General features: G+C 43.2%; 2 protein-coding genes across 4 annotated transcripts; one reads left to right on the forward strand and one right to left on the reverse strand.

Moving 5' to 3' along the window:
* The first annotated feature begins 111 nt into the window (after positions 1-111).
* On the forward strand, positions 112-6023 carry LOC108083539 (NCK-interacting protein with SH3 domain). 3 transcript variants are annotated; one of them, XM_017179382.3, is made up of 9 exons: positions 112-966; positions 2367-2683; positions 2750-2899; positions 2972-4180; positions 4237-4434; positions 4493-4601; positions 4660-4869; positions 4981-5153; positions 5211-6023. In XM_017179382.3, the coding sequence occupies exons 1-9, from the start codon at positions 963-965 to the stop codon at positions 5400-5402; spliced, it is 2562 nt and encodes an 853-aa protein (XP_017034871.1). In that variant the 5' UTR covers positions 112-962; the 3' UTR covers positions 5403-6023. The 3 variants fall into 3 exon arrangements, with proteins under 3 accessions (XP_017034871.1, XP_017034872.1, XP_070144135.1); XM_017179383.3 differs by having other exon boundaries at positions 112-946; XM_070288034.1 differs by lacking the exon at positions 112-966 and adding an exon at positions 1140-1262.
* Positions 6024-10163: 4140 nt separating this feature from the next.
* Bcat (Branched chain amino acid transaminase) lies at positions 10164-14683 on the reverse strand. The gene is made up of 6 exons (XM_017179433.2): positions 14347-14683; positions 12447-12866; positions 11873-12103; positions 11490-11796; positions 11269-11423; positions 10164-11204 (listed from the first exon to the last, which is right to left on the reverse strand). Exons 1-6 carry the CDS (start codon positions 14374-14376, stop codon positions 11016-11018), a joined length of 1332 nt encoding a protein of 443 aa, XP_017034922.1. The 5' UTR covers positions 14377-14683; the 3' UTR covers positions 10164-11015.
* Positions 14684-21676: the final 6993 nt, after the last annotated feature.

Here is a 21676-nt window from a genome sequence, read left to right on the forward strand (position 1 = left end):
GTCTTTCTCCCTGAAAGCTAAAACCCCCTTCATGGGCTCGTGTCTACGCCATTGTCTAATCATGGGAAAGCAACAAAAGGGAGAAACAAAAACAAGTGATTGGATAATGTTTGTTTGTTGATCTCTCGGGGGCCATACTGCCAAAGACTAACTAGTATTTCGTTCGATCTAAAACAATTATGACGGCTAATTTAAGTGCGTTTAACCGTATTGTTTTTATTAAATTGTTAGAGTGCTTATTTGCCAATAAAAACAAACTCTAGCCACCGTTAGCCCTGTGTATACAAACGCTTGTGTGTGAGTGTGTATTGTGCGGCTTTTTGATCCGTCATCTTTTCTTATCGGAAGCAGCAGCAACAATAACAACAAAATCAGCAACTTGTCTTTTATCCTTTTTATGCATTTCCTATATTCATACAAAACACTTGAAACATTAGTTATGTAGTAGTGTGTGTGTGTGTGTGTGTGACGACAGTACGAGAGAAGCAAGCCGAGAGACACGAAGGCTCCGGAGACAGAGATAGATAGACTGGAAAAACGGTAAAAACGGAAACAAGTGCATCTCGACGAGCGGCAGCATCAAAATTAATCAAGTGAATTACGGACGAACGGACTGGCATTCGTGGGCGGTGGCCAACAGGGACAACAACAAGTGATGGCGGAACGGCGAAACTGAGCAACCCGAGTGTCACCAAGCAGCCGCAGGACATTGGATACGAAACGGAGCACAAAGGGTAGCCAGCAAATACGCCCATCCGAACGAGGCGGAGGAGGAAGGTGTGAAGGAAAGCAAAGCAAAGAAACCCACCGCCCGATTCGATATATGTATATGCAAACGTCCTTGGGGAAGTGGCACTGGCTGTGGCGGAAACAGGAGCACAAGCAGAAGGAGAAGAAGAACACAGAGGGACAGGTGACATCCGACGACACACAATTACAGTAAAAGGTGCGCCTCCCAAAAGATGGGTAAGTGGGCTGGAGAGCGGGTGACTGTTGTTCTTTCGTTTTTCCCCTCTTATTCTTCCCATTGTGTCACATTTCCATACATCCTTTTCATTTAACAACGTGTGTGTGTTTTGTGTGTGAAAGTTGAGGTGCGAGTATGGGTATGAGAGTCTAGCAGGTGCCTTCCGTTGACAAGTTCCGAAATCAGTAACAGAGGTTCCTACGGCTCCTACTAAAAAAAATAGTATGGAATAGATTGCAAATCCCTAAAGTGTGGGCCAATCAATCCTTGTTTTAAATGAAACCGCAATTACCTGGTAAATGATAATTATAGAAAAATTCAAAGCTTTTAAAAAATATTAGAAGATTTACTGGTGATCCTTGATGAACTTTTGTATATTATTGGGGCCTTGCTATAATAGAATTTGAGTTAGTTACGTGGTTTCTGTTTTAACCTGGAAATCCACCCAAATTTTAAGCAGTTCCAAGGTAAGCTCTAGAATTGAATAGAATCTATTGAAATCATCAAATCCATATGGTATCTAATAATTCCCTTAAGAACACCCTAATGCTTAGGGGTATGGAGTCCAGGATTTTGCCTGGTGGCTGGACTTGAAGCGACATGTTTAAGTGGAACTAGTTCCGCTCTCTTAAGGATAGGACTGGACCTGCGGGAGAGAGGGACATAGCGAGTAAAAGCTTGAGAGTGGCCAAAAGGACGCGCGCGCGTAGAGAGAGAGCAAGAGTGAGAGCGAGAGGGGGCGTTGTGTTTTGAAAAGGATTTTTCCGTGTTGAGATTTTCGCACACACAGTTTTCCGCAGCGACGGCAACAGCAACAACAACGGCGAAGAGAGCACACGTGCCTCTCCTGTATACTCGTCGTGTATGTGTGTGTGCGTGTGTCAGTGCGGGTAAAACAATGTAAGCTGAAAAGGATCAAAAGCGCAAGGCGTTGTTGCAGGACCTGCGAGTGCGAGAGAGTGAGAAGAAGGCGAGAGGCAGGGAGAAAGTGCGAATGCGAGTGAAATATGAAAATTGCATTTTCCTCTTTCCGTGTGGGAGCGCTGGTCTAAAGTTCCGCCTTCTCCCGCCGCCCATTGTTACGCCGTTGTTTCCGAGTTGCTTCACGGATTCCTGCACTGCAGTGGCATCCAGTTCTGTTCTGTTCTGTCCTGTCCACTTCAGTTCAGTCCGATTCAGTGCAGTGTCGTGAAAAAAGCGCAGGCAGTCGTCAACTCCTTTAAGAGTCCACTGCAGTTTTTCCTCCTTTCTATTTCCCCATTTCTCTGCCCCGCCGATTTTCTCCGATTTTTCCCGTGTCGATTGCGAGTGTGTGTGAGTGTGAGTGGCGACGCCCTCATCCGAAAGTTGTTCTGCCTTAAGCATATCCTATATATCCTTTATATATCAATAATTGCAGCAACAGCAACAGCAGCAGCTCCCACATCGCCCGCAGGTAACGGAGGAAGCGAAGGCAGCAGCGGGGGAGCAGGAATAGGTGGCCCCACTGGCGGAGCTGACATTGGCATTGGTATTGGCAGTGGCGGCACCATCGGCATCGAGATGCTCAAGGCGCTGTACGACTTCCAGGCGGTCTATCCCAAGACCATTAGCTTCGATGAGGGCGAATACTTCATCCTGTACCAGACCTCCGCCCGCCAGCGCAATTGGTGGCAGGTGGTCAGCATGAAGGGCAACATCGGGTTCGTGCCCTCCAATTACGTAATGAAGATTAAGGTAACGCTGGCGCTGAGCCAAGGTTCGAGTTGAGACTCATCTAAAGCTGTCGTCTAACCGTGGCAGGTGGAGCACGACTTCCTCATCAGCTTTCTGAACTCGTCGATCGAGTCACTGGAGAAGTGCACGGACCATGAGATCAATGGCATCATGTCCAAGGACGAGCTGCTGGACAGGCTGCGCGAGAAGAAGCACACCATGGAGCGGCTCTATGCGGTGAGATGCAAATAATGATGAAGGCCGAATCCTTCCTGAAACTTCATTCATATCTTTTCTCTGCCCTTCCAGGAGAGCTCTGAGCGCGACGGCGACTCCTCGCTGTCGTACTCGCACAGCTACAGCGACAAGGGCAGCCACCGGCACTCGCATCCCCACCCAGCCCAGTCCCAGACTCAGCTCCACTCCCAGCACCACCGGCAGCACAGTCCGCCGGCGAGCGGTGGCAGTGGCGGCGGATCCCAGCGATTGGACATGAGCAAGAAGAGCATGTCCAGTCCAGCGGTGGGATCCTCGTGCGGTCCCGCGTCCAGCCAGGGCATGGTGGAGTCCCCCAGCATGGGCAGCATGCAGTTTCATGGCAGCAGCTGCACCATCCAGACGCCACAGCAACAGCAGCCGCTCCCAGCACCGCCGGCTCCCACCCCAGCTCCAGCTCCTGCCACGCCCACAACAGCTGCTGCCAAGACGGCCGGAGATGTGGCGCAGGATAACAGCATCACTTCGGAGCCGTCGGAGACGACAACGACCACCACCACGACCAGCGAGGACGTGGTGACCACTTACAAAGAGACCAGCCAGATGAGCACCAGCCAACACAAGCCCCTCAATGGCAGCACGGCGTCTGCCTCCATATCTGCCTCCGCCTCTGCTTCGGCCGTGCGAAGTGCCGGCAACGGCAGCGGCGGAAGGGGTAGCACGGGAGCCCTGCATCAGGATTTACCGCCAGAGGAGGCGGACAGTGCGCCGGACAAGTCGGATGACGCGAGCGCCGTTCCCAGCGACGACGGGTGTCAGGCCAACGGTGACAGTGCGGACAATAGCCAGGCGCTGGACAGCATCGAGAGTCCATCTCACCGGGAACGGGGCGGCAGGTCAGTCGAGGAAGGAGCTGCTGGCGGCAGCAACAGCGCAGCTAACTATGCACGCGGACAGCTGAAGGTTGAGTCCTCGGATGTGTATCAGATCGTGGATGCGTTGCGGCGCAACACCAACCTCAGCTTTGATTTATCCTGCGAGGCTCTGCGCGTGGTACTGACCAGCCTGGAGCAGCTGTATAACGGAGCCATCAATCCGTACCTGGAGGCAGTGGCCGTCCATGTCACCGGCAAGGTGGCCACACCCAAGGAGCTCCTAGGTATCACCCACGACGCCAAGCGACTGCAGTACCTCTTCGCCCAGCTGGCCGACTGCAAGAACGACACGGAGCAGCGAACCTGGATGCTGTACGAGGATGAGGAGGACATAATACAGTTCCTCGAGGAGTTGGTCGAGATTCTGGTAAGTGTGAAAACCCTATGGCAACATGGTCAACCCGTAACATCAATTTGCCGCAGAACAACGCTGATGAGAACATCAGCTGCTATGAGATGTCTTGCGACCAGTACCAGATGTTCATCAACCTTGTCCAGTACTATCAGATGGAGACACGCTGGTCCATCAAGCGCCTGCTGCTGAAGACCTTTACGGCCGCCTGCCACCTGGACTACATTATCGTGGACATACTGCTGACGTCAGTGCTGCCGCTGGAGATTGTAAGAAGAAATCCTTTAAGAGGAAGCCTGCTTAAATTTGAAACCTAAACCCCCTCAGGTGGAGGACATGAAGACGCACTTTTCCAATCTGGATCGCTTCAAGCAGCTGGTCAAGATGCTGACCATCATCTTCTCGCTCGGACAGCCCATGCCGGTGAACCATCAGGGTGAGATTTGGTCACTAATTCTCTCTCGGCAGAACCCATATATGGATTCGCTTTGCAGATTATTTGGGCGTGCATTTTGCCAGCTTCCTGCTGGAGATTGTCGAGGGCAACAACCCGGAGCACCTGGTGGACATGGTCATTGCTTTGATACTGGCCTTCAATCAGCAGTTTAGCGAGCACACCTTCAACGTTATCATCGAGGCGATGCAGAACCTGCCCTCCGCCAAGGTCTTCACGGAGAAGCTGCTGCTCCTGCTCAATCGGGAGGGTGAGTCACCCGGCATGTGGGATCTAGCCTTAAGAATAGAATGCAATTTAACCAACTCTGGCCAAAAGGAAATATGTGCTTGGTATTAATGTGACCTCGTTTAATCCTCAGACGATCCCACGCGCCTGCTCAAGCACCCCAACGAGCACATGAACACGGTGCTGCGCATGTTCATCGACATATTCAGTCATCCGGACACGGCCGGCATGTTCTACACGAACGACATCAAGGTGCTCATCGACATTGTGGTGCGCCAGCTCTCCGACCTGGATGCGGGAAGTTCGGTGAGAGTCTGGAGTTATCTTAAAAGTCTACCCAACACTTAGCAGTATTCCTTGCAGACGCGACCCTGCTACTTGGAGCTGTGCCGCCGCATCCTGCGCAACACGAACTATCAGGAGCACCAGCACCGCAAGCACGACCTCATGAAGATCTTCACGCGCATCTTCTGCGAGGAGACCGAGTGCAGTGCCTCCGATCAGCAGCTGGTGCGGGAGATAGCCAACGAGTTTCCGCAGCTGTTCAAGGCCTAGAAAACCGCAGAAAGCCCAGGACCCCAAACGAACCCAAAAAGCACTCGAAACCAAATTGTAAAGCGTTGCTAGTGAGGCGAGCCGACCAAGCGAGCCAACCGTAAAATCCAAAAATTATTTCGATTTTGATCAGTGAATTGTTGACGCATTTGTTTAGCATCTCGGTACTCGGCCCAGCTCGGGCCTCCAGGGGCAGCGCACACTCACGCGACTCTACATATATCTTATGAACATAGTCGGTAAGCAGGAGGAGGAAGTGTACTAGTTGCATGCGGAGTAGATGCAACCTCATAGCGATACCCAGTAGCGTATCAGTAATAGACGTAATACCAAATTATATATTATATATATTGTAATTCCCAGGCGATCGTTGTGGGTCCCACGATGATTTCTCGCTCAGTTAGACTTTAGTCAGGGACGATTTTAGCCGGAGCCAGAGTTCAGCCGAGTTCAGCCTCACTTTTAAATTTTTGTAGTTATAATTACCAATTTATTTGGATATCCACATTTTGACAGAAGGAGGAATCATTCGGAGAATCAAATATTTATAGCCTAATTATACACCTATATAATGAAAATATACATTCATAGCAAGGCGAATGCGAGAAGGTAATTGCAGTCTACAAGAAAGGTAAAGGATATTATGTAAAAGTAAACAATTGATTGATATTGATATATATATATATATATATATGTATGTATGTATATGTATATATATATATTGATATATATATATATGTATGTATATGTATATATATATATTGATATTTGCAGCTAGCAAAATCCAAATCAAGTCAAACGTAACGAGCATGCATATAATGTTAAATTTGTTTATATAATCTATGGGGAGGAGAACTAAGCCGAATAGGAAACGGAAATCATTGACAATTGTTAAAGCTCAAATACAAATATAAAATTGGTTGAAAATTAAGAACGGAACGCTGCGAGGGCTGCATTGAAAAATTGCAACAACAATTAAGGACACCCATTGCATTTCTCTCCCTCACTCACTCGGTCACACGCAAGACACACACTCACTCAGTCTCTCTCTCTCTCTCTCTATCTATCTATATATCTCTCTCACTCTCTCTCAAGCTAAGCAAGGAAAGTTTGTTATACATATACCAATCTCTATATAGACACGATCCCCCATCTTTCCCCGATAACCTGAGGCATCATTTCGTTTTTGTTATTGTTACTTTAATGAATAATATAGAAATCACAACGAAGTTCCGTTATGTATATTGGGTTGGTGTAGCCTTGGAAAGGTTCCTGAAAGTTTGCTTGAATATCAAAGCATACTTTTAGGCAGCCTTTCAAGGCTTCTCTTAGCTCGTCCCTTAAGACCCCAATTTGCAATTAAACATTAGGTTTGGGGGTGGTGGAAATCACATTGGATATTAAACACGCAGAAACTTGATAGAAAAAGAGACTTTAACGATTTAGTTTCAACACAATAAAAATTTTAATTTATTTTATTTAAGTTACATTTTTTTTCAGGGATTTGAAACCAATGGAGATTTATTTTCTTTATTCATTCACCAAGCAAGCACGCCAGTTAACAAAAGTGGTTTTTGGAACACTGCCGCAGCCCCTAGGATAGGATTTTAGCAACAACTTAGTATAGTACACCTCTAACTTTAATTCCAATGTGATTTCTGCCCCCTTTGGGACATTGGGACACTGTCCTTGACCTTGAGATCGATTTTCATTTAATGGCATTTGAGAGGACACGGCATTTGTTATTGTTTAAAACTAAGCAACCGATTTAATCAAAAGACACAGCATTCATCTATTCAAGCAATTCCCATTGGGTTCTTTGCCTTTTATTAACTGATCACTCGCTGGGTGCATAAACGAATTTAATTTGCCAATTTTCGTAACGAATAGGGATAAATTTACAGCCAGTTATAAACTAACTAAATCAAGTTGATGTCAAATGCTTCAAAATCAATATTAACCACAAATTGTACCTTTCGATTTTAAATTTCAACAATTAAACACAATTAACACTTCTGGTAATTGAAAACAGAAAAAAAGTAAAAAAAAAACTATGAGCAGCAGCAATAAAAAAAAAAATTTAATATATTTAATAGTACTACGTTAACAATAAAATAAAACACATACACACGTTTTATGTCAAGCAAATAGAGCTCATTTAAAAGATTGTTAGCCTTTCATTTTTTAACACAAAACTGATCCTAAAAAAAAAAAACAAAATTACGAGTTTTAATAAACGCATTCAAAATGTACGGAAACGAAATTGAAAATGTAAGAAACGAAAATAATAAATACAAAAATTCAAAATGAGTGTTTAATTAAATAGCCTTTGGGTCGTCAGGAAGGAAGACCCAATACAAAAGTACAACTGTTGTTGTTGAATGCATTTATTGTAGGAATATTGTTTTTATTGTTCAATTTTGACATTTTCAGTACAAATTCATACATTTCTGGAAGTGAAGTACCAGGCGAACAGAATCAGCAGAAGGTGGATTTACGTTTGTGCAAACGAATATTTTCACTCAAATTACGATATTACTTACACTCAATTAACTATGAGCTGCGCATCAGCTCATTTTCACTCTTCATCTCTATGTTCGTGAGTTACGGTCTTCGGGGAATTAAGCAGCAAAGTTAAGAGCACGTTATTTATTCTTTTAATTACGATTCCGCTCAGCGCTGCGAGTGCTGCTGACCTTCGCTCTCCTGCTCTGTGTTCGCCAGTTACGGTCTTACGCAAATTAAAGAGTAAAGATGAGTGCAACCCATTACTTGCGAATACCGTATCAGAGAAATATCGAAATTTGAGTGGAAAATTCGTTTGCACTAAAGAAAATCCACCTCCTACTGATTCTGTTCGCCTGGTACTTGGCTCCCAGCAGTTAATGAATTTGTACTGAAAATGTACAAATTGAAGTCGGGCTTTTGGCTACAACAACAATAAAACTGTTGTACAACAACACAGTTTTACAACAAAAACATTCTTTTTCATAGTTCCCCGAATATTGTAGAATAAATTGCTATATTCTCAATTTTGAGAAACTTGGAAACAAACAGCAAAAGAGTGAATGTGAACTGATGCGCTGATCCGAGTGCAATCGTCGTTGAGTGCGACTTTTGCCTTGCACTCATCTCTGCTCTTTGATTCCCATAAGATCGTAACTGGCGAGCATAGAGCCTGAGAGCGAAGACCGTAGCTGACGGCAGCTCTGAGCAATTCGGTAAATTGAGTTGTTTTAATCGTTGCTCCTAAAGAGTCATTGAGTCAAAGAGTTATAGTAACCGCAGCTCTCCCACTTTTATTATTGGTCCGTCTCTCCGTTTCGAACAACTTTCGAACACAGAACGGTAGAACTAAGATGAGCCGATCTGTGGCGAAGAGTGAAAACAATGAGTGGAAGTATTAACATTGAGTGAAAATATTGATTTGCACCAATGTAAATTCGCCTGTTACTGATTCTGTTCGCATGTTACTTGACTCCCAGAAACGTATGAATTTGTACTGAAAATGTCCAAATTGAAACCTTGTTGCTTCTACAACAATAAAAACAATATTCCTACAATAAATGCATTTAACAACAACAACAGTTATTATTTTTCATTGGGTCTTTGAGTTATTTTAATCGTTGCGCTCAAAGAGTCAGCGAGCTGATCTGTGCAATGAGTGAGGAATGTTGAATTTGAGTAAAAACAACGCTGTGCACTCATTTCGGCTCTCTAAATCCGCGAAGACCGTAACTGGCGAACAAAGAGCAGGAGAGCGGAGACCGTAGGTCACTTGCAGCTCTGAAAATCCATTGAGTCAAAGAGTTATGCTAACCGCTGCTCTCCCGCTTTCATTATTGGTCCGTCTCTCCGTTTCGAATAACTTTCGAACACAGATGAGCCGATCTGTGGCGAGGAGTGAAAGCAATGAGTGGAAGTATTAACATTGAGTGAAAATATTGATTTGCACCAATGTAAATCCACCTCCTGCTGATTCTGTTCGCCTGTTACTTGACTCCCAGAAATGTATGAATTTGTACTGAAAATGTCCAAATTGAAGCCTTGTTTTTTCTACAACAATAAAAACAATATTCTTACAATAAATGCATTTAACAACAACAACATATGTTGTTTTCTTTTGGGGTTTTGAGTTATTTTAATCGTTGCTCTTTGTTAGAACTGTGAGCTTTAGCCAGACATACATATATAAATAAAATAAATATACCAGGCAAGCAGAAAACGCAACAAGGCGCCCAGCAGCAGCAAGTGTTTGGCGATCAAATTTATGTATTTTTTTATATGTCGCGACTAATCATCATTTTAAATTTAAATTTAAATTTGGCAGTAAAATTAATGTATTTTTTGTTCTAAATAAGAAAACCTTAAATTATAATAATACATTTCATTTTTCTCTTCATTAACCAATGATCGTTCCTATGGCAGCTAAATGATTTAGTCGTGTGAGAATAATATGTGATTTGTTTCGCTATCGGCCAAGATTTTCAATAAAGAGTATATTTTTATATGAACATGTGTTAGCAATAAAGTTGCTGTGCATTCTCAACCGAAGCAACATCGCCATGTTGACAGCACCAATGGATGTTGCTCAACATGTTTCGAGGAGCGCTTGCCTAGTAACATTTTCAAGAGAATTTTGCGCAATGTTAAATTTAATTTGTAATATCCCCAAGTAAGGGTGTAATTAGAAAATACGACTTTAAGTTTTAAACATAATATAACAATTAATTTTAATAACAATATTAAGAGACACAACAATTGGTTTTATCATATTTTATTCGTTGTGGAATAAATGGATTCACTTAACTGCTAAAGTTGGTACATATAGTATACAGCTTGATTCGGTTGGGGTTAGGTCTACAGCCTAGGCCTAAGTTCTACTGACAGGTTCAGGTATAGATTAGCTTTAGTCACAGCTCGCAGCCGCCGACTGCTGCTGCTCCTCTCGTGCCGCTTTTACCTCCAAGAACACACCTCGATCACTTACTCACTAATAAATGCATTCGCCTCCGGTACGTTTTCAACTTGTTTTTGGATCTACTCTCCTTCTAACTTCGCTCCATTTCCGAAATTTCCTAACTAATTCTTGTAATTTTGCTTTGCTGTCGACGCTGCTTGGAAGTAAAAGCGCAAAAAGACGATTCATAAGCATGCACACAGCTTAAAAGAAACAGATTACGCAGAAAGAAAACAAAATAAAAAAAAATAGTATAGAAATTAAAAAAAAAAGACAAAAAAACTAAAAATATTATACAAAATAAAGAGAATAAAAAAACTAACCGTTAACATTGAACCGTGGTAAGTTTGGGAATTATGTACAATTCGAATTCCTGACATATAAATAAATAAATACACATTTAAATGCAACTTAAACGATCGCATATAGTGAAATCTGGACTTCCTACGCTACGCTAAATATTATATAGACAGATGCAGATAGATATATCGCTAAATGCACAACAAACGAAACAAATTCGAGCACATTGGCAACCCACAAACGCTTGGCAACTAAATCCTACTAATACACGGTACGGGAGGGGGGAAGGGGGTAGGGGGAAGGGTGTAGGGGCATACAGGATCTACAGGATAACAGATAACGAGGCTTAGAGCTTAGTCAATCACCACCGACCACGGATGATCCACCTTGCCGTACTGGATGTCGGTCAGCGTGTCGCGGATCAGCTCGTGAACGGGCTTCTCCTGCTCCATGGTAGGTATGTACAGGTCCTGGCCGAGGTAGTTGATGCGGTTCACCGGACTAACCACGCACGCCGTGCCCGCTCCGAACAGCTCCAGCAGCTATGTAAAAAGATAGAGGAAATCCGATTAGATCTCGGCGAAAACCTTCAAGGGGCACACTTACCCTTCCCTGGTTGAGCAGCTCGCAGACTTGGGGCATGGTGATGGTCGCCTCGGACACCTTGAACTTGCCCCACTGGCGGGTCATGCGCAGGATGGAGTCACGTGTGATGCCAGGCAGGATCAGGCCACTCAGCGGCGGGGTAACCAGTTCTTGTTCTGGAAAACAAGAGAAACAGAAAACTTGTAGAATGTTTTGCAGGGCATTCCCTGGGCTGGACTCACCTCCTTGATCGTTCACGTAGAACATGAAGATGTTCATGGTGCCCACTTCGGTGAGTTGATGATTCTCGCCGTAGAGCCACAGCACCTGCTGCAGCCCCCTGGCTGCCGCCTCCTTCTGGACATTGATGGTGGGTGCGTAGTTGGAGCCCATTTTGCGATTGCCAACGCCGCCTGGCCAGGCGCGCACGTAGCTGGGATCGGCCAGGAGTGAAACGGCGCCCGAGGAGCCCGTCTTGAAGTAGCTGCCAACAGGGCTGAGGATCGTGTAGAGCAGGGCTGAGTCCGAGGAGGCCACTCCCAAAGTGGGCTATAAGCGGATAAACAGATACATAGGTTGGTCAGGTCAAAAAATCTCACATCCCAGCAGTTAAGGAGCTACTCACATCAATGCCAATCAGCGTGGGACGGATGTACAGGCTGGCGGTGTCCGTGTGCGGCACCCACTCGGAGTCGATGGACAGCAGACGGGACAGACACTTGACGAACTCCGGGCCCTCGAACGTGGGCAGGCCGGAGCGTTGGGCGGCCAGGTTCATGCGGTTCATGTTCATGTCCGGCCGGAAAATTCGAATCTTGCCGTCGACGCCGCGGTACGCCTTCATGCCCTCGAAGAGCTGCAATGGAATCAGATTGGAAATGGCATTTGGATGAGTGATAAGACTACTTGGCACCATTGACAACAGTCGGATGACTGTGATCTTGATTCGGATTCTGCCCATACAATATACTATATACTATATATAAACCGCATGACGTCAGTTCATAAGCCACACGTGCGACGCGTTGTTGTTGACAGCGAGATTATGGCCGACGGATTATGGATTACGGTTTACGGGAAGAAGCGACTGGTTCGAGAGTCACGTATGTAAACACACGTTCCATGAGTTCTCGACAACATCATTCGATATTGGTACCAGTCGTGAATATAGTGGGGAATACACCAGAAGTAATGCTCACCTCGACAGCGTAATGCAGCACCTTGGCGGCCGGGTGCATCACCAGGTTCTCCAGCGGCGTGATTTCTGGCTTCTGCCAGCCACCTAGGCTCTTATGGTAATAGATCTTTAGCATGTGGTCGGTGAAGAGGCGTCCGAAGCCTAGCTCCTCGTCGTTGTCCGGCTTGGCGTGCAGCTGCTCGGGGGCAGCCAAGCGCACGGAGAGCTGGGAGGCACGGAACTGATGGCCCAGATCCTTGTCATGCTTAATGGGCTCTGGGGCACCGCTGGCGTACTGTGTGTCCACGGAGGCGGTGATCTGGAAGTCGGCCGACGACTTTTGCTGATGCTGCTGCTGGGCGGCCTTCAGTGACTGATTGCTGCATAGCCGGATGGACTTCTCGATGAAGCGGATCAGGCGGTGCTGGTTGCGGAAAATATCCTGCAGGATGACAAGGGCAGACATAAGCATTAACAAGAGATCTAAATACCCAGAGCAATATTTAATGTTAAATAAATACATTTAATGTGTAAAGAGGGTTGCCATATTTGTGGTTATATTTATTTTTATATTTCTATTTAAGTTTGTAATAAATATTTAAGCTTAGGGTTTAGTCGTTCCACATGTGGTAGGGCAATAAATCTTCGCTTCTCATTAAATGATGGTATGCTAATTTCGGGGTCTAGACCCGAAAGCATTGTCGCCGGACCCCCGAAAATGATTTGCACATTCATTAATTTCCAATTTGCAAGGCAGACGATCTCGTTGGCGGGGCTTGGACTGATGTAACTCCCCAGTTTATGGCTATAGTCTACATTCCGGGTCAGACGAGAGTCAGCAGTTTAGATTCGGTTCCGGCAAGAGCTAATCTACGGCCGTATTTCGTATATTTTGCTGATGCCGATCTGATCTCCGGTCTCCTTGGCGGATCTCGATGGCTGATGAAATCGCCCCAAACTATCGGCTAAGCCAAAAAATAACTAAACTAAACTAAACTAACAAAGTGGTCCGAACTGTTGTCAGCACTGGTCGGCATTGCATCAGCCAAAAATAACGAACTAGATTTATTTGAAAACTCGAGAAACCCGTTGAAAAATTGGGCGCCACAGAAGAATCGAATGTGTCGTCTACATGTCTGCCCATTCAAGGGTGAAGCTTATCTGGCAAGTGCGAGGGATTCGAGGAATCAGGGGCAGGGCGATAACGACAGGCCATAAATGTCCAAAATAAAACATTAATGGGTTCTATTTATAAGTGGTCTGGAGCTGGGAGCGTGGCAGATTGTTCGGAAATAATATCTGTGTCTATAAGGCCAAGTCCAGTGGTTAGAGCTATGGAAAAGTTTGACATACAAAAATTTAGAACTTTGTGGACTGAATAAATATTTAGCCCACTAAGTTAGCTAAATCTTTATATTAATTAAAAAATAAATATTATACTTTAAAACCTTTTTAGAACTTTGTAGAATGAAGAAATATTTAAAATAAATATATTACTTCAAAACCTTTTTAGAACACAGCTTAGCAATACACTTTTTAAATTTTTTTAGACCACGATTAAAATCATTTTTTTTAGATCATAGTTAAATCCATTCTGACACTTTATTAATCTTGTAACCTTTTGCATAAATTTATAACCGTGTTCTGTTCAGTTTCTTTTATCTCAAGTTCAAAGTGAATTTGGGAATTCTTATTTATAGTGAGTTTTTTTTTTCTTTATTTTAATTTTGTCGTGCGTTGATAAACAGATGAAGCGAGCGTCGCCGTGATTTGCATATATTCATAGGGGAACCGCCAATATTTCGATTTCTGTCTGTTGCTAACTTGCCGAGATTTCAGCTTTTTTCGGCGTTGCTTGGAAACAGGCGGCGACGCGAGATAGTAATGTTTGGTATTCGAATTTTTTGATTTTGATTACAAACCTTAGCGTTGATAGCCATTTTGGTCGTCATCTTGTTGGTTTTTGCAGTGTAACTTTCTTTCTTTCTGGATCTGCTCTTGCAGACTCTTTAACTCTCTTTGTTGCTCTTCGCCTCGAGCTCTTGCGGCGCTTCTAGCACTTGCACTTTGTGTCGCACTTTCGCGAACCGATTTGGCTACGTGTGTGTGGGTGTAATGTTGTAATTGCGCGGAGCGAACTGCACTTTGCACAGTAAAAAAATGGTTGTCTTTCACTCGATGATTCGATGTGGCTTCGAGTTGCTTTCTTTTCTGCCTTTCACTCGATCTGAACGGCACGAAGTCTCTGCAAGAAATGAGCTCTGCCGCCGAGCGCTCCTCTATGTATAGCTCTTGGCGCGCGCCTGTGTGCGTGTGGGTCGTACGATTATCGCCCCGTTTACCGTTCGTCCCAGCGCCATTTTTAAGAGCGCGGCGCAGGAATGGCCGCTAAGAGAGCGGGCGGCCTGCGAGCGAGTGAGAACCATATACACTGCGCTAGAAAAGTTGAAAAGATAGATCGCTAAATGAGATACAAAACTGCGACTCTCTTATAAATTCTTGTTATTGTCATTAAAATATGTACAATGCTACGGTGAATATGACTAGTAAAATTAACAAAAATAAGCTGACGCTTCAGTTTTTGTAAAAATCTATAGCTCATCACCTGTTCAAATATAAAAAATAAACCTACATATTGATCATTGATCAGGAGGAGGGCATACTTACATATATAAAAAACACCCATAATAAAATTTAATTTACAGTTTAATTTAATAAAAAAAAGTAAAACTCTTTGTTTTTTAAGCACAACCGACGTAGTCAACACAAAATTTATTATACACCTTATTATTCAAAGTAATTTGTTGATTAATTTCTTAAAGCAATAATAAACAAATCATGGATTTTAATAACAACTAATAGTATATTTTTTAAGTAACTGATAAGTACTTTCAAAACAACAGTCTTCTTGGAAAATGAATATATTTGAACTCTACCCTGAACAAGAGATTATTCTAAATACCGGTGTTTCAGTCAATATTTTTAAAACGTTTTGTATTGTACATTTGTTGTGACAGTGTAGCCAAAATGTAAGTTGCCGAAAATCGAATGATTTTTCGGTCGCTCCCTTAAACCGAATCGATTTCGGCTTTTGTTCGGGTTTCTTCGCGATCGATCGCCTCGGTCTTCGTGAGGGGGGGGTGCGGTGCGGGTGGTTGTGGGTAGGGGCGGTGTATACCCCCCATGAGCTCCGCTGCGCATACTTATTTGGGCGCAGCGATCGCCGATTTCGGCGGGCATTTTTTCTCGTTTTTTAGCTGGCTTTTTGTTTTTGCCTCGACAATTTCGGGCAATTATTTTTCGGTTTTTTTGGCCTTGCTGACATGTTTGCTTCGAGTTGAGTTTTGGATTTTTCGGACGGTTTCTCTTCTGGTTCTAGTTCTTTGTTTGCGCCGCTCGTGTGTACTTTTCCATTAAAACGGTGAGCACACAAAGGCATATGTTCTAGCCGGTATATTATATAGTGGGTTCGTATTTAAGTAATAGTTTTTGAACGGCACTAATACATGTATTTTGAAGCAGAAAAGAAAAAAGATTAAGTTTCTTAAATTTAATTAAAATTACATACATAATTATTTTAAACAAATTTTTTTGGCTTAGAATTTTCACACATTTTGTAAAAAATGATCTATGTACATATTTCTCTTAAACTTTTAAAGTTCTTTTATCTTATAACTAGAGTTAGTTTAATCCTTCGTTACAAATATCGATCATATCTCGATTGATTTCTTTTAACAGTCGGCAGGACATTTGATGTAGGGATTTTCTTGTTCCACGCACACATGTTATCAGTTGTCACTTTCTCCGTTGCCTGTTCTTGGCCTTCATCTTCTGCCGCTACCTGCCTAAAATCATTCGATTTTCTTTACCATTTTTTTACCACGCAAAAATAATAAATGAATGGAAAATGTGTGGGGAAAACTGTGTGTGTTTTACGGCCGCAAGATGACGTGCACGTTTCCCTTTAGATTTTTTATTTTCCTGTTTTCTTCCTGCCTGTAGTTTCCCAACTGATAACGATAATCGCGTGCGAGCGTGTGTGTGTGTTTAGGAGATTGTGAAAAACACGGATTTGACAGACGAAATCTCCCTCTAATCCTGGCTGATGCAATATCTAAATCAGCCGCATCACGATCGCTGCCGTGATAAGAGGCAACAAGTTTGTAATTCGTTAATGTGTAAGCTTGTAAGATTTTTTCACGTAACTTAAGAGCGGGACAGTGAGAGCGCGATCTGTTGAAGAGCTAGCCACTTATTACATCGCTCTCCTTCTAGTTGCCTCTCGCCCTCTCCGACTCTCCCTCTCTTGCTCTTCGGCTGCTGAACTGGTTGATAAACAAATAAATTAGCGGCTTCTTCTGCTTCTTCTTCTTCATTTTCCTCTGAGCGCTTTTCAATGTCAATGTACGCACGCCGGAGCGAGATAGACGATGGATAAGTGCGGGCGGGGGCTCGCCTCCCACTCGGTTACCCGGTGACCAGTTGTAATGTGTGTCGGTCGCTCTCTATCTCTCACTGGGCTTCTGGTCACTAGGTCATGCGCCAGTTGTTGTAGTGGGCGACCTTCAGTAGGTAGTCTCCTTTTCTCTTTTGCTCACGCCATCAGGATATCCATATGCCGATGCTATTTGGGCCAAGGTAAAGGGACGTACACCGTACAAAAAAGTACGTCCAAGCAGGACTTATTATTTAAAAAGACAAATCGTTTAATTTATTAAAAAACCATTATATTTAAAATGTATAGTTTGTATAATTTATGTGATATTTCAAAGGTATTACAATACGGACGTCCTATTTTTTGTATGGGTTTTTACCCTCGAGCGTTCGAAAACAACAACAACAAAAAACCCTTGGAAAACAGAATCTGGCAAAAACAACTTGATAAACGATTTCCAGCGAAGCACGTAACTAACCAACAGATAAACAATAACAAGTCAAGGTGTCGTTCACTGAGAGAAATAAAGGGGCGTGAACTAACTTCCCGTACTGCATATTACATTAACTCAACTCGTTACACTGCATATTACATATCTTAACGAGTGAAACGAGAGCAAAAGTCATTGAACTGCTGCACTGCTTACACTGCTTACATTGTTTTTGTGCACGATCAAGGACGCAATGCCTGTGTGTGTGTGTGTGATAAAGAGGTGTGTCTCGAATGGCTCTCCGCATTCGCGTCGGTGTGTATTCCTGTATGTGTGTGTTTTGGAGGCCCGTTCGCCTGAAACGAGCCCCAAACACCGATACAGATACAAACACAGATGAAGGTACAAACAGCTCGGTGCAAAATAATAGTCACACTTGTATGCGAAAATAAGAAATCGGGGTAGTAGGCGAGCTTCTAATAATAAAATTAAACTGATTTTAATATTTTATTTTAAATATATTATACAAAAAAGTTATTTTTAAAAGCAAACCATTTGAATTTACTCGATGGCTGGCACCCGCCTGTGGGCATCGGAATTCATGGCGCACCACACGGCGTATACGCAATATGCTTGCCTTAACCCCCTGCCGCCCTGTGGTCACATATTTTTTTTGCTTCGACTTGTTTTGTTCGTTACACTCGTTATTCTGTTATTGTTATTGTTTTGCTGACTTTCTGCGGGAATTTGTTTTCGCTGTCACTCGACAGTCGACCGCGTCATCCGAGATGCTCTCATGCCTGTTTGTAGGATTTTCGTAAATATTTTCCCCAAATGTACTCCCCTGTTACAGAGTCGCCATTAAAATTCGTTTGGGAGATTTTAAAATTCGTAAATTACGCACTTAATCGAAGGGATCAGGGGCGGAGGACACAACGACGGGGGCTGACTGCAACTGGTGACGTCAAAACCGAGCGCCGCATTAATCGCAACCAACTGTGTCGAGGTAATTGGAATGGTGGCACCGCTCCACCGCACTACGCCCTCCGCCTGCCGGGAAACTCAATACGATTTCGATTCTGATTCCAATTCCGATCCGATCCAGGGGGTAAAGGGTTCTCCGAACGACGCAGTTCCAATCGGATGACCAGTTCCGATATTTAGCGCCAAATATTCACAAACTCGGCCACGCTCTGAGATCAAAGTCGGTACTAACAGTGGGAAATGCATACTTCGAGATATGTTTATCTAACAGATTTACTTAGCTTAAATTATTATCAATAACGAAATATATAAATTCGCATTTCCTTAGTCAGCATTGTCAGCTGATGGATCTTCCTTTCCATTGACGTCAGAGAGCGGCGCGGGTACGGCACACGCCCCCCCGAAAATATTTGCGGGCAGCTAGTATCAGCCATATCAGCTACCTCCTCCAGTACGGACGGCCACTCCCTCTGGCGATCACAAGATACACGTTTCCGGGGCTTTGGCTGTCACTGGGCAGCAGCAGCGGCAGAGATAAAACCGTGATACAGATACGGATACAGATACAGATACCGGGGCAGAAGCGGCAGCAGAAGCACATGATCGCGATCGGTTTTATCGCCGGAGAGATACTGTTCCCCTTGACACCCGATCCCCGATCCATCCTGATCAGCATTCACCACACCTCCTGACAAATTATTCACGGCCAAAACAACAGTGATAACGCATTTAGTCATTCGTGTTGATTATGGATACGCAAGTCATCCTGGGATATTATGAATCCGGATGTCAGAGCGAGATAATTAGTCAGGCGATTTCCCAGATTTATTTGCATTTCCCTCAGCCGGCGAGCGGCATTTATTGCGACATTTATTAGGTAGTTATTTATTTTTATCATTTGACTGTGGCCATATTAAGAGGTTATTTACTTCCAGAGGAGAGATGGAGCTCTCAAAAGGGGGTAACTGGTTGTGTGTTATACCCACTATTTGCTTTTAATTTAAAATGGATTCAGTATTAAGAATTTAGCACTTGTTGGTCAAAATTATATGCGTTTCTAACCAAAGAAGTCAGAAAACCAACCATAAAGTCATGAGCGAGAAAAGATTAAAGGAAAAAAAAGCATTAGCATGTGTAAAGTTTGTTCTTGTAATTCTTATATAAAATCCATAATCTCTAATGATCCCTTTATAAATCAACCTCTTTCCCCCGAATTTATGGCTTCAATTTCGGTCACATTTCTATGGAAATCCGCACTGTACATAATATATAGACTGGATATTTATGGTGCCCAAGAATCGTGGGCGCTCTGGCAAGTGATTTATTTGCTTACGCGAGCTTTCTTTATTTTCTTGTCCGCATCTCGGGATACATTTTTTACTGCCCAAGGTCTCGACGTCCGTCTAAAGATTTTCACTGTCGATCTTTGGCATTCAAAAATAGCCAAATAGCAGTGCAAATAAATATATAAAAAAAGAGCAGAATTTCTGCTGTTTACCAGCTGCCCCGACTATCTCTCTTATTGATTCTATGTTTTTTCCCGCGTATCTTTTCCACCCTCGCTGGTCGATCTTCCGAAATTGCTTAAGCTTTTTCAAGGTTGGGGACGAGGAAAAAGAAAAGAATGATAGAAGCCGGAGAAGTCAACAACAAAGAGAAAAAACTAAATAATATACCAGCGTCGCAATCATACGGCTTTACGATCTTTTAACGATCGGTCTTTATGGCTTTTTGTGGCTTCTCAAGTCGCGTGCCCGGGACGAGCCCCTCTTTTGCTTTACGCAAAGAATCCCCAAAAAGGAGTCACTGAGATCTGTGGAAGCGGTGATAATGATATTGAAGAAGGCATTACCGCCCAGTCTGCGACACGTGTGGCTCTCCAAGTCGATACAAAAAATAAAAGGGAACGAAAAGAAACTATATACAATACCCACATACGTACATATATATATAAATTCTTGTTTATGCTCTCCTCTCATATGTACACTCGTTTAGTTTGAGACGGTGTGCTTTTTGTTGTGAAGCTCTTACTTTTTGGCCGGCTCTTGTTGCTGCCATGCGACACTTGCAGGGTATTATGAGGGTATAGATGGTCGGATAATGGATTCAAATATAAATTACAAAAATCACAAACAATTTATAAGATAATAGTAAAGAAAGTAATAATAATTGTATTTTAAGGCATAAATAGAAGAGGTGGGCATTGATTCTTATAAGGAAAGTTATAAATATATATAAAATATTATTAAAGAATTTTTTTTAGAACTAATATAATATATAATAATTTTATATCTTCTGAAACTCCATTGTTAAAACTATTTATCTATTCAACTCATCAAAGGTGTAAATAAAACGATTATTAAATATATATAATATAATATATAAATATACATATTCGCAGAAAACCCTTCTCATGAAACGCAGGACATCCTTTAGCTGCCCAAAATAGAAGCATACTTTCGGGGCATATTTTTCCCCCAAATTCCCTTGCACGAGACGGGTCAGCAACAAGTTCATCATTTTTTCTCTCTGAATCTCTGAATTTATGCCACCTTTTTGGCGGCGAGCGGCGGAGTAGCAATTTATTTGCGCGTGGCTTGCCGGGCGCACTCGAATTATAAAGAAATAAATATGTAAAAAAAAAAACACGACTACTACACAAAAAATGTGCCTAGTTGGCAGAGAGTAAATCAGTCAAACAAAGGCGGCACAGCGTCACATCGCCTCAACGCCACAGCGCCAGATCGTCGTCCACAAGTGTCCAATTTGAATGATATATGTATATAGAAACCAAAGCCAAATACCAGCAGAGATCTCCATGGACGAGCGCCTAATGTGTGTATGGGTGCCATGGCACCTGTTCTGCCGCCGGTTGCGTAAATTATTTGCGCTCTTTGCCCGTTGCGACTCTGACTCTTTGGCTCTTTTGCGAAAGCCAGCGTGTGTTGCTCTCCACTTGCCGATCCCGCTCTGCTCCGCACCGCTAGTTTATATAACCCGCCTCGGAATATACGTATATATATGTTTACACAGTAAAATTTTAAGTTACTTTGCGAGGCAATGCCAAGAGTATAACTTAAGATTCTGAGGGGCTTAATTTTACAAGAAGGTCTCTAAAGATTTAAGCCAAAATATTGTTATAATTAGAGTTAAAATTAAAGTAACTTAAACACAGTTTTGGACACACTTAAGTTCTAAACTCCTTTTTATATCCTAGAAAATTATCAACACTTCAATCTGGATAGGTTTTTATACCCTTGCAGGGTATTATAACTTCAGTCAAAAGTTTGCAACGCAGTGAAGGAGACGTTTCCGATCCTATAAAGTATATATATTCTTGATCAGCATCAACAGGGGATTCTTTCTAGATATGTCAGGAAGAAATCGATTTTTTAGCCATTTT

This window comes from Drosophila kikkawai, chromosome X, assembly GCF_030179895.1.
Source record: "Drosophila kikkawai strain 14028-0561.14 chromosome X, DkikHiC1v2, whole genome shotgun sequence".
Classification (NCBI taxonomy): domain Eukaryota; kingdom Metazoa; phylum Arthropoda; class Insecta; order Diptera; family Drosophilidae; genus Drosophila; species Drosophila kikkawai.